This window comes from Mobula hypostoma, chromosome 1 (genome assembly GCF_963921235.1).
Source record: "Mobula hypostoma chromosome 1, sMobHyp1.1, whole genome shotgun sequence".
NCBI lineage: Eukaryota > Metazoa > Chordata > Chondrichthyes > Myliobatiformes > Myliobatidae > Mobula > Mobula hypostoma.
The window spans coordinates 20,213,443-20,226,816 of record NC_086097.1 but is presented as its reverse complement, the minus strand read 5'-3'; the positions used below and the strand labels follow the sequence as shown (position 1 = coordinate 20,226,816).

The window sequence follows — 13,374 nt, the reverse complement described above, 5'->3', positions numbered from 1 at the left end:
CACTGTGCAATGATTTGATCTGCTTGGATAGTATGCAACACAAGCTTTTCACCGTATCTCAGTACGTATGACAATAATAAACCAAAACCTCGCTCCACATTAGAACCATACACTACAACCCCCATTCAAAATAAAATTCTACTGGGCCGGAAGTGAATTCAGCCGCGTTGTGTCCCGATTGGCTGAGTGCTTTTCACCGGATGTTATGTGTGGCCTGCCCTTATGTGTCGAAGGTGATCCCTCCTTGGCCATTTAGCTGTTATGTTTGGGTGGTGGGGAGTTGGGCTTCTGTGCGGCTTCCGTGCTCAGGGCCGGGCCCGGGGCTGGTTGCTGGCGAGTAGCGCCTGTAGGCACTGTTCGTCCGCCCGCGAGCAGCACGATTCAGGGCCCCCGGATCTGTACGATGTGGTGATCTCCGGCGGCGGGATGGTCGGCACGGCGATGGCCTGCGCTCTGGGTAAGTGTGGGCCCGGACGCGGGACTGAGACAGGCCGCCTTTCCACAGCCTGGCGGAGGGGTGGCAGTGAGTTTTGTGTGTGTGTGTGTGTGTGTGTGTGTGTGTGTGTATATAGTGAGTTTAGGAAGGACGGTTGCTATGTGTGAGAGGGAGGGTTCAGAATCAGATTCATTATCACTGACCTATGTTGTGAAATATAAACATACTATAAATTGTGATTGCAAATATGTAAGAAAATTAAATAAGTAGCGCAAGAAGAGAGCAAGAAATTGTAAGGCAGTGTTCATGGGTTCTTTGTCAGTTCAGAAATCCAATAGCGAAGGGGCAGAAGCTGTTTTTAAAAAGTTCAATGTGAGTTTTCAGGCTTTTGTACCTTCTCTTCGATGGTAGCAACGAGAAGAAGGTATGTCCTGGGTGATGGATGCTGCCCGATTTGACGGATTGCCCTTTGAAGATATTCTTGATGCTAGGGAGGCTAGTGCCTATGATGAAGCTAGCTGAATTTACAACCCAGTGCAGCTTTTTCTCCTCTTGTGCGGTGGCTTCTCCATACCAGATGGTGCTGCAACCAGTTAGAATGCTCTCCAAGGTAAATCTGCTGAAATTTGCTCATCTTTAGTGACATACCAAATCTCAAACTCAGATTGAAATATAGCTGCTGATATGTCCACTTTTGAAATTTCATTAATATATTGGGCCCAGGATAGATCTTCTGAGATGTTGACACCCATGAGCTTGCCCTTTCCACTGCTGACCCCTTGATAAGTACTGGTCTGTGTGCCCTTGACTTCCCCTTCCTGAAGTCTGTGATCAGTTACACCAGGGATCCCTCAGATGTTGGAAATCCAGAGCAACATGCAAGGTTGTTGTCACAACAGCGCTCAACCAGCTGATGTACAGTATCTCACTCCTATACGCCTCTGAGGTTCTGCCTACAACTGTTATGTTAACGGTGAATGTTTAGAGGCTGTTTGCGCTGTGCCTAGACAGAGTAAATCAGTAGGCTAAGCATACATCCTTGAGCTGTGCCAGTGCTGATTGTCAGCAAGGAGGAGACGCTATTTCTGATCTGCCCTCACTGTGGTCTCCCGGTGAAGAAGTCAAGGATCCAGTTGCAGAAAGGGGTACAGGTGCCCAGCTTTTGAAGCTTATTGATTAGTACTGTGGGAATGATTGGGTTGAATGCCAAGGTGTAATTAATAAACAGCAGCCTTGCATCTGTATTGCTGTTGTCCAGGTGGTCCGCAGCCATGTGGAGAGCATGTGAGATTGCATCTGCTGTAGATCTATTGTGATGGAAGGCAAACCACAGCAGCTCCGGGTCCTTAAGCAGGAGTTAATTATAGCCATGGTCAGTCTCTCAAAGCAACCATCATGGTAGGTGTGGTGTATGTGTGAGAGGGGTTTTGAGTTTGGGTGGTGGGTGTAAGATGGAGTTGGGAGGAGGTTTATGTGTGAGGTGGTGGGACTGTAGGAACGGGCTTCTGAACAGTGGGTGATGCTTGCTGGGAAGGTGGAAAAGAGGAGCATTAAGAAATTAGTGTGTTGCTGAAATGGAGTAGTGAGGAGATTCTGAAGAAAAATGCAGGGATGAGAGCATCAGGGATTGCTGTTGGGACCCTGATTATGTTATTTATGTAAATGACCTGGATGCAAATCCACAAGGCTTGATCAGTAAGCTTGTGGTTGGGTTGTGATGAAATTAGATGTTGATAGTGAACGTTATTGTAGATTACAAGGGGATCTTAAAGTGGGCTGGGGAGTGGCAGATGGATTTCAGAACACTCTCACCCAGCGCCTCCTTCGTCATTGCCATTCAGGGCCAGAAATGGTCCTTGCAGGTGAGGTGACCCTTCACCAGTGAGTCTGTTGGGGTCATGTACTGTATCTGGTGCTATCTCCTGTACATCAGTGAGGCCCGATATGATTGGGAGACCGCTTCGCTGAGCACCCGCACTCCGTCTGCCAGAAAGAGTGGGATCTCCCACTGGCCACCCAGTTTGATTCCGCTTCCCATTCTCATTTCGACATGCCAGTCCGTGGTCTCCTCTGCTGTCGCGATGAGGCCACACTCGGGATGGAGGAGCAACACCTTATATTCTGCCTGGGTAGGCTCCAGCCTGATAGCTTGAGCATTGATTTCTCAAACTTCTGGTAATGTCCCCCCCGCCCCCACCATTCCCCATTTCCATTTCCCTCTCTCACCTTATCTCCTTGCCTGCCCATCACCTTCCTCCGGTGCTCCTCACCCCTTTCTTCCATGGCCTTCTGTCCTCTCATATCAGATTCCTCCTTCTCCAGCCTTGCAGCTCTTTCACCAATAGAGTGAATAGGTGAGCACATGGCTGAAGAGCGGAGACAGCAGTGATCACAGAAGGGAAGCAGTGAGAGAGGGTCTCACTGAACTCCCATTGAAGTGAGGATTTAAACTTTGTGAGCAACACTCACCAAATGCTGGAGGAACTTCCTTCCACACTGAACCTTTAGATAGATAGATAGACATACTTTATTGATCCCGAGGGAAATTAGGTTTCGTTACAGTTGCACCAAGAATAGAGTATAAATATATTATTAGCTCCTTTTTCTAATGTTTATTCCTATGTCTTGGATTAATATGTTCAGAATTTTTTCTATAGCCTATTGATTGATTTATTTTGGGAACTTTTTTTTAGAAAACTTACTACTTTCTAAAAGTGATTGCATTTTGTCTGTATCTTTGCAACACTGCCAGTACTTGTGATCAAATGAAGTGAAATTCCCACCTTTTTCCTTCTGAAGCTGATGATCCAAATCTGTCTGAGAAAAGGATCCTTCTACTGGAGGCTGCAAATAAGAAAGCAGATGGAAAGCTGCCAGAACTACACAGTAATCGAGTGAGTGCCCTTACTCCAGGCTCTGCAGCTTTCTTGGACCGTAAGTCCCTGTTATTCTGTTGAGTTTTTGTTCAAAAAGCAAAGAAAAAGCGATACTGAAAATCTGAACTAAACAGTGCTGAGAACACTCAGCAGGTCTGAAACTATCAACGGCGAAGCAGTTGATATTTTAAGGTTACATAGAAACATAGAAACATAGAAAATAGGTGCAGGAGTAGGCCATTCGGCCCTTCGAGCCTGCACCGCCATTTATTATGATCATGGTTGATCATCCAACTCAGAACCCAGCCTTCCCTCCATACCCCCTGACCCCTGTAGCCACAAGGGCCATATCTAACTTCCTTTTAAACATAGCTAATGAACTGGCCTCAACAGTTTGCTGTGGCAGAGAATTCCACAGATTCACCACTCTCTGTGTGAAGAAGTTTTTCCTAATCTCGGTCCTAAAAGGCTTCCCCTCTATCCTCAAACTGTGACCCCTCGTTCTGGACCTCCCCAACATCGGGAACAATCTTCCCGCATCTAGCCTGTCCAATCCCTTTAGGATCTTATACGTTTCAATCAGATCCCCCCTCAATCTTCTAAATTCCAACGAGTACAAGCCCAGTTCATCCAGTCTTTCTTCATATGAAAGACCTGCCATCCCAGGAATCAATCTGGTGAACCTTCTTTGTACTCCCTCTATGGCAAAGATGTCTTTCCTCAGATTAGGGGACCAAAACTGCACACAATACTCCAGGTGTGGTCTCACCAAGGCCTTGTACAACTGCAGTAGTACCTCCCTGCTCCTGTACTCGAATCCTCTCGCTATAAATGCCAGCATACCGTTCGCCTTTTTCACCGCCTGCTGTACCTGCATGCCCACTTTCAATGACTGGTGTATAATGACACCCAGGTCTCGTTGCACCTCCCCTTTTCCTAATCGGCCACCATTCAGATAATAATCTGTTTTCCTATTTTTGCCACCAAAGTGGATAACTTCACATTTATCCACATTAAATTGCATCTGCCATGAGTTTGCCCACTCACCCAACCTATCCAAGTCACCCTGCATCCTCTTAGCATCCTCCTCACTGCTAACACTGCCACCCAGCTTCGTGTTACTGACCAACCTCTGTACTGATCAAATGCTGCCTGACCTGTTCAGTCTTTCTAGTAGTTTGCTTTTATTTTACATTTACTGGAATTATTTATTTGCAGAAGTACTGACTGGAGTAGTTGAATTAATCCATGCAGTTGAAGTATGCATATGGGTTAGACTATATGTTTTGTGCTGCCCGTATGGTTGGAGGCTGGACTCTTCATCTTCCTTAGCTGACACTGGGGCCCAGTACTCTGGTATCATGCTTGGTCCTCTTCTCCAGAGTTTTCCTGGTCCTGCAGTATAAACATTTCACGGATGCATAAATACCTTAAAGGCATCTACTCAGGCTTTGAGCTGCTGTGCCAGGAAACTTAGTGCAAATCACTGCCCGCTGCTGTTGATCCAGCACAGGCAGCCACTGCGTACACCTTGCCTTGGCGGTTCACTCCACACTGAGCATTTTGCAGTAAGATTGCTGTTTCAATACTGTAAGGCTGCCATGAACTGACACCAAAGCTTGTAGTTCTGATGAGTTTGCAGAGTTAAGGGCCATGTAGGGATTTGAAAACAAGGATAAGAAGGATTGTTTTGTGTGTAAATTGAGGGCAAGGGGATGAGAGACTTAGTTTCTGCATGTGTTTTAGTTCATTCTTTAAATTTTAACTTAAATGTTTTACTTCCCAATAATACAATTTCCTTTGTAGACTGTGCTTAACTGCATCTATTATATTGGTCTCTTTCAACTTTACATTTTAATCACTTTCACTTCTTGTAGGTCTTGGAGTTTGGGATCATATTTGCAACATGAGATACAAGCCATTCAAAAGGATGCAGGTAGGTTCAAATATGGTGATGTTAATGCACACAAAATGCTGAAAGAACTCAGAAGGTCAGGCGGCATCTGTGGAAAAGAATAAAGAGTCATCAATTCAGGCCAAGAATCTTTCCATAGGTACTGCCTACCCTGCTGAGTTCCTTTAGCATTTTGTGGGTGTTATTCTGGATTTCTTGTGTTTATACTGCTATTGTTATCAGGCTAGTAAATGGATTGATCATCCTCTGACACATTCAAATCCGCATTGTGACTTTGAAACCACTGGATTATCATAAAAATCTCCACACCTCACTTGTTCTTCAGGGAAGGAGGTTTGGGTCTGTCTGACGTTTGTAACATAGCACTGTGGATGACCCTGAATTCATCCTTAAATGGCGGAGCAAATCACTTCGTTGAAATTCACTTGTGGTTAGACAATAAAAATAATTGTTTTGACAACATCCCATGAATTTGAAAAGTGAATTTTATCCTTTCATGAGATTATTTAATCATTCTATTATTTATGTGCTTTGTTTAAGGTTAAATTTCACCTTGAGCAGTGACTTGTAGGTATTTTGTCCATTGGGAGTCTGAGCTGTGTACCCCATGATTCAATTGCTTTTTTTGAGGGAATAGCTCTTCTGGAGTGGTGTGTGCAGTACTACAGATGACCTTTCTTCTCTTGTATCTGAAATTTTTGTGTTTCTGATTAATGTTGGCCAAAAACCCCTCTTTGGTCTTTGAGGAAGGTTTTGGGTTTTGTGGGGAAAAACCGCTTGCACAATTTTCTGGGTTGATTGGCATAAATAATGCAGCAAGATCAGTAACCTAAGGTGGAGGAGAGAGATTGCTAATGTGTTTTTCTTTGTGTAGTTCATTCCACAGTTTGGTGAGTAAATAACTCAAACATTCACACATCAGCTGTGGCTCATGTTGTAGGACTTCCACCTTTTTAGTCACGAAACTGGGTGGTTTCAGCGATAGCATAGCGGTTAGCATGACACTATTATAGCTCAGGGATCAGAGTTTAGTGTTCAATTCCAGTGTCCTCCATAAGAAAGTTTGTACGATAGTCTTGTGTACTTGTGGGTTTCCTCCGGGTGCTCTGATTTCCTCGCAAAGTCCAAAGACCTGGTTCGTAGGTTAATTGATAATTGTCTTGTGACTAGGCAAGGGTTAAATCGGTGGGTTGCTGGATGGCTTAGCTTAGTGGGCTACAAGGGCCTGTTTTGCCTGTATCTGTAAAGAAACAAATAAATAAACAAATAAAGTCCCGTTCCTGAAACCCCAGCATAAACTTCAAGTGTCTGTGCTGACTTTACAGTGCCAGTCAAGGTGGATTTGAATTGGTTTATTATTGTCACGCACACTGAGGTGTAGTGAAAAATTTCATTTTTGTGCAATTCATACAGATCATTACAAAGTATGTTGAGGTAATACAAGGTAAAACAGTAGCAGAATGTAGAATAAAGTGTTACAGTTACAGAGCACATAGACAGTAAGGTGCAAGGTCATAACAAGGAAGATTGTGAGGTCAAGAGTCCATCTCCCATCAGGGAGAAGATGCTGAAGCCTGAAAGCACGTATCACCAGATTCAACGACCACTTCTGTTAAGACTATTGAATGGTTTCCCTTGTATGATAAGATGGACTTTTGACCTCCTGGTCTACAGTGCTTTACTGTTTACCTGCACTGCACTTTTTTGGTAGCTTTTATGCTTTACTGCATTATTATTGTTTTACCTTATTCATGCTTTATGCACTGTGTAATGATTTGATCTGTATGAAAGACTAGCTTTTCACAATCTTGGTAAATCTGACAATAAGAAACCAGTCCCCATCCCGTCGCCACCTGATTCCACCTAGGAGTAAGGAGTTTTTGTATGTCCTCCCCGTGGAATTCATGGGTTTTCCCGTGTGCTCTGATTCCCTTGCGCAGTCCAAAGATGTACTGGGTAGGATAGTTGGACATTCTATATTGTCCGGTGGTTCGGTCAGGGTTAATCAGGTTGTGGGGCTGCTGGGGTGCTGTGGTTCGAAGGACCGGAAGGGTCTACTCAGTGCTGTATCACTAAATAAATAAATCACCTACCAGTCTCTCATTACTCTTTCATACTGGCAACCTTTTCTCTTTCAACCCCGATGCAGGTCTCAACCTGAATCGTCAGCATGTACTTCTAGAGTCCTTTGATCTGCTTGATCAGCTGCGTTTTGTTTGTATTGTGTGCACAGAAAAGAGCCCTTTGGCTCAGCTTGTCTCTACTGATCTTTGTGGATGGTGCAGACGAGCTATCCTCCTCTGTAGAGAGAGTTAGTCCACCAAGTTCCTCGGAGTTCATATCACAGACGACCTCACCTGGCTCCTTGAACAAGAAGGCACAGCAGTACCTCCATTTCATAGAAACATAGAAACATAGAAACATAGAAAATAGGTGCAGGAGTAGGCCAATCGGCCCTTCGAGCCTGCACCGCCATTTATTATGATCATGGCTGATCATCCAACTCAGAACCCAGCCTTCCCTCCATACCCCCTGACCCCTGTAGCCACAAGGGCCATATCTAACTTCCTTTTAAACATAGCTAATGAACTGGCCTCAACAGTTTGCTGTGGCAGAGAATTCCACAGATTCACCACTCTCTGTGTGAAGAAGTTTTTCCTAACCTCGGTCCTAAAAGGCTTCCCCTCTATCCTCAAACTGTGACCCCTCGTTCTAGACCTCCCCAACATCGGGAACAATCTTCCCGCATCTAGCCTGTCCAATCCCTTTAGGATCTTATACGTTTCAATCAGATCCCCCCTCAATCTTCTAAATTCCAACGAATACAAGCCCAGTTCATCCAGTCTTTCTTCATATGAAAGACCTGCCATCCCAGGAATCAATCTTCCTAAGAAGATTGAGGCAAACAAGGCTCCTCCTCCCCAAATCTTAACTGTGTTTCTATATACATTATATGGTTATATACATATAGTTAAATTACCATAAACTTGGCCTTGACTTGACAAATGATAAAGGAATCTGAATCAACTACCTACCCTCCCTGTGCCTCTCATAATCTTATAAACCCTTCCTCGGCTGCCTTGGCTCCAGTGAGAATAAATTCAGCCTGTCCAATTTGTTTGCGACTCGGGTCATCCATTCCAGCAACATCTCGGTGAATTTTCTGCACTCTCTAAAGTGCCACACCCTACCTTGTAGTGTGACAAGAACTGTACACAATATGGCCTAACCAATGTCTTGTGCAGCTACAGTTTGACATCTAACTCTGTCAAATGCCTTTTTTTTGCTACCCTAACATCTTGTGTTGCCTTTTTCAGGAATTTTGGCATTTACTGTATGTCCTGCCAGCAGTTGCAACCCCAAAATGTATTATTTCACACTCGTCTGACAGTGCTTTACTTAACTCCACAGCCGATCGGTGTCCTGTTGTATCTTTAGACATCTTTTTTTCACGATCTATGACTCCACCAATTTCATGTAGTCAGCAGACTTACTAATCATATTTCTTGTATCCATATGTTCTGTATGACAAACTGATTCCTGAGATGCATCACTACCCTCTGCCTCCTATCACAATTAATTTTGGATCTCAGGACTTTAACTTCTGGACATGTCTATCAAGTGGGACTTCGTTAAGGGCTATTTTTTCATAAATTTTCTTAGTTACGTCTTCAAGAAAAAATTCTCAGATCTGAGACAGGATTTCACCTGTACAAAACCATGCTAACTCCACTAGTCAGTCCCAACCTTTCCGAGTGAACATAAATCCTATCTCTTTAATAGTGAGGAAATTATTGGAAAAAGTTCTGATGTGAGAATCAGTGGCTTTAATTTCCTGGCTTATTACGACTACCTTTCACTGGATAAGTGAATGGTATGCAAGCAAAGTGCTTATTCAAGATGACGCCAGCGACGAACGGCGAAGTTTTGCCAACAACTCACAAAATTATTAGATGCTCTGGTAGATATACTTCTCCTGTACTGCTATCGCTGCAGTCTGCAGCCTGTAATTTCCCTTTTAAAGATGTACTTTTGAACTGACTAAATGATCTGGCACTTTTGTGATTGCCAGGGGGTTCGATGATTTAGGCTCTCCAGTGTGCAGGTGTGGCCGGGTCAGCCATCACTGGGCGTGGGCACTGCGTCGAGACCTTTTGGCGGAAGACAGGCCTGTGGTCGTCTCCATTACTCCATGCCAATTTAAAGCATCAACCAAGGTTAAGATAATTGAGGACGAGAGCAGAAAACGAACAAGTGTTCAGTGCAGTTGGCCTGTGTTTGAGTGGTCTCCCTCTCCCAACTACCGTCAGGCAGGAGATGCAAGAGTCTTGATTCGGGAGTAGTTAATGCCCGATTTGGGTTCCTGAATGGGCTTTACTCTCCTTAGCTAGTGCTGAACAGGCCCTGCAGCTATGGACTCAACAGTTCATGTTCCTTGTGTTTTTGTTATTTTTACTGTTTGCACAATTTGATCAAGGCGGTAAGGCTGAAGGTGAAGGATGAATAGTTGTTCAGCTCACTACTCTGAGGTTCTCTTGCTTCAGTACTGAACTGACCTTGCAGCTGTGGCCTGCAGCCTGCAGCCATCAGGCCCCTGGACTGATTTCACTCGCCTGAGCACAGAATGGGCTCTGGCTGTGGTCTCACCCTCTGGGACTCTGGTTTATCTCCTGTGTGTTATTTGTTTACTGTTTTACTTGTTTGCACCATTTGTTCTTTGTTTAGCATATTGAGTGCTTGATGGTCTTTGTGGGGGTTTTTGTTTTGTGGCTGCTTGCCAGAAGACAAATCTTAAGGTTGTATACAGTGTACATACTTTGACAGTCAATGTGCTTTGAACTGTCTGGGTATTTTTAAAATTGTTTCTGTCTCTGCCATTCTTTCAAGCAGTGAGTTATGGACCCCATTATTCTCCAAATACGGACAAAATAGTTATCAGTCTTTAATCATCTTGCAATAATCCTATTTCTGTGTTCTTTGGTTACTGATGTTGTGGGGATGGAACTGGACTCTCTGACGGTGGTGTCTGAAAAGAGGATGCTGTCTAAGTTGCATGCCATCTTGGACAATGTCTCCCATCCACTACATAATGTACTGGTTGGGCACAGGAGTACATTCAGCCAGAGACTCATTCCACCGAGATGCAGCACAGAGCATCATAGGAAGTCATTCCTGCCTGTGGCCATCAAACTTTACAACTCCTCCCTTGGAGGGTCAGACATCCTGAACCAATAGGCTGGTCCTGGACTTATTTCATAATTTCCTGGCATAATTTTCATATTACTATTTAACTATTTATGGTTCTATTACTATTTATTATTTATGGTGCAACTGTAATGAAAACCAATTTCCCCCGGGATCAATAAAGTATGACTATGAACTCTGTAAAGATCAGTGGTCTTTCACATCCACTTTAATGAGGTCTCTCATAATTGTATACACTGGTGAAACCACGCACCCCCACTCCCTGGGGATTTCTAGTGAAAATAATCTTATTTTTTTCAGTTATCTAAAATTTTCTAGTTGCCTTTGAACCCATGCTAGCACCATAACATGCTTGTTCCATGGTGAACAGAATTATGCAGTGTTCCAGCTGAGGCTGACAAGTTTTGTAAGTGAAAACCCTCTGGTTTCTTGGCTGTATAAGTCCAGGGAAGACACTCTCCGGTCCCGCCGAACTTGTGAGATTGAGTCGGTTATTCCACCCCAGGCCCTGGTTTGTGCAGATTCTGTGTAATTTGCTACCCTGTTACAAATTGATGCCACAAAATGACAGACAGTACACTACATACAATTAAAGGAATTATATTTATGAATCTTAACCAAAGGGTTAGTAAAGAAAAACTAAAAGAAAAGGGCCCATTTTAATTAAACAGTCAAATGTGCACAAGTTGGAGCTCAACATTTCGCCATATTCACCGATCCTCAAGTGGTCATTGCCCCGGCTTCATCGAATTCCGCTCCGGATCGAATCCTACAACCTATTCTCTCCAGTGTCTTCTCTCTTCACCTCCCCCGAACAAAAGCCCCAAGCCCAACCTTAGTGTCCCTCACCAGGAAAAACCTCCCCTCAGTTTTCCCATCCTAATTGGTTGGGACACATTCCTCATCATCCCTTATCTTCAACAATAACCCAACCAAGCTGAAAGCAGAGCAGACTACTCTTACAGAACTGCTAAATGAAATATGTACAGCATAACAGGAAAAAAAAAGAACCAAGGCATTACATAAGGTTTGTATAGGTTCCTTGTACCTTTCTCAGATGTTCAGTTTGTGCTGCGCCTCTTGCTTGATTGTTAGCTGTGGTGAGTTTGAAATTCTGACGTTCTTCCTTCAGGTTTGGGACGAGTGCTCTGATGCAATGATCACTTTCGATAAAGTTGACCTGTCAGAGGACATGGGCTTCATTGTTGAGAACGATGTGATATTAATGGCTTTGTCAAAACAGCTGGCAGCCACTGCAGGTAGGTGTGAAGCTTGAACTCAGGACATTCACGTGAGGGGTTGGGAAGGTTTCAGTGACTTAACGTGTTCATAAGCTTAGAACTCACCACTTAGTTTCCCAAGATCCTGATAAGGCAATCCTTGTGTTACATTTACCATCCTGCTCCTCATCTTTGGGGTGAGACATTAAACTGAGGCCTATCTTCAAATGGCAGGTCTTGTTTGTGCAAGGGGACATGAGTTTGGAAACTCGATCTCAGAGCCTTGATGTGTTTCTGATGAGAATAAGTGTTACTTCCCTTGGGGTGTTCATCACAGAACATTGGGGTTTGAAGTCAGGGAGGGGCTGGGTTGAATGTCACAGAGCCACCCCTTGTAAAGGGCAAACTGTAGGTGTCCAGGGCAGCTAGTGTTTTGTTCCATTACGGGGCTGTCGAATGTGGCTTTGATAAGCAGAAAGACACAAACTCCAATTATCTACAGACTCCAATTAGGTTAGTACAGAGCAAGCATTAAAATACCTATCTAGGTATGTGTGGGCCCCTTTCACTGCAACACACCTTCCATTCTGTTGATCTGTTAGGTGCTGTTGACAACCAGCTCATCAGTGAGGCCCCCCTAAAAACCTACCCCCATGGCCCCCCAATGCTCAATTTTTATGCCATCTCCCCTGACATGAAGTGCTGCAGTAAGTGGACCAATACATAGCATCATCTCAAGCCACTGAACCAGAGCCAATCATCATGTCACCACTCTTCACAAGTTCCACCCCTGTGTTCACTTAACTTTCATGTTCCCATGCCTGTTCCCTTAGTAGGATGGAATTCCCAAAGTTCTGCTATGTTCAAGGCCACTGTGATGGTGAGACATTGAACAAGCACAAAGATGAACTCTTTACAATTCAGCCAGTGAAGTTCTAGTGAAAGGCTGATGAAGTGATCGTTGCTTAGCTGGGTGTTGTTTTCCTTAGACAGAGTGCACGTGCTGTACAGGAGCAGAGCAGTGAAGTATACCTGGCCTGAACCCCACCAGTTGCCCGGCAGCAAACCATGGGTGCAGATTGAGTTGGCTGATGGGAGTAAAGTGGAGACCAAGTTACTGGTGAGCAACAATCAAACCATGAAACTGTCTGCTATAAGGGACAGGGTTCTTTGCCTGTTGAACCATCATGCTGAGTATTTCAATAGGCATACCTGTCCTTGGCATTGTTGTTACCCTTTGAAACACACTCAAAATGCTGGAGGAACATAGCAGGTCAGGCAGCATCTAAGGAAGTGAATAAACAGTTGGCATTTCAGGATAAAACTCTTCATGTCTGGAAAGGAAGCCAGAATGAGAAGGTGGGGAGACGGGTAGGAGTACAAGCTGGCCAGGTGATAGGTGAGACTAGATTGGTGGGGGGGTAAAGTAAGGAGCTGGGAGGTCATAAATGGAAGAGGTTAAGGGCTGAAGAAGGAGGCTGATTGGAAAGAACAGTGGACCATGGGAGAAAGGGAACACCGAGGGGAGCAAGAGGGATGTGATGGGCAGGTGAGGAGAAGAGGAGGAGTGAGAGGGCAACCAGAATGGGGATTTGAAAAAAGAAGGGGGAAATAATTACTGAAAGTTAGACAGATCTATGTTCATGCCATCAGGTTGGGCTACCAAGACAGAACAGAAGGTGTTGCTCTTACAACCTGCTTCATCGTGGGAGTGGAGGAGCT

At 44.4% G+C, this 13,374-nt stretch overlaps 1 protein-coding gene across 1 annotated transcript in view; it reads left to right on the top strand.

Annotated features, from left to right (window-relative positions):
• The first annotated feature begins 219 nt into the window (after window positions 1–219).
• Window positions 220–13,374, top strand: part of coq6 (coenzyme Q6 monooxygenase) — a 38,108-nt gene continuing 24,953 nt past the window's right edge. The window contains exons 1-5 of the mRNA XM_063058545.1: window positions 220–457; window positions 3,236–3,370; window positions 5,190–5,248; window positions 11,565–11,691; window positions 12,642–12,772. Of these exons, the coding sequence (XP_062914615.1) occupies window positions 262–457; window positions 3,236–3,370; window positions 5,190–5,248; window positions 11,565–11,691; window positions 12,642–12,772 (648 nt within the window). The 5' untranslated portion in view covers window positions 220–261. The remainder of the gene's footprint in view (window positions 458–3,235; window positions 3,371–5,189; window positions 5,249–11,564; window positions 11,692–12,641; window positions 12,773–13,374) is intronic.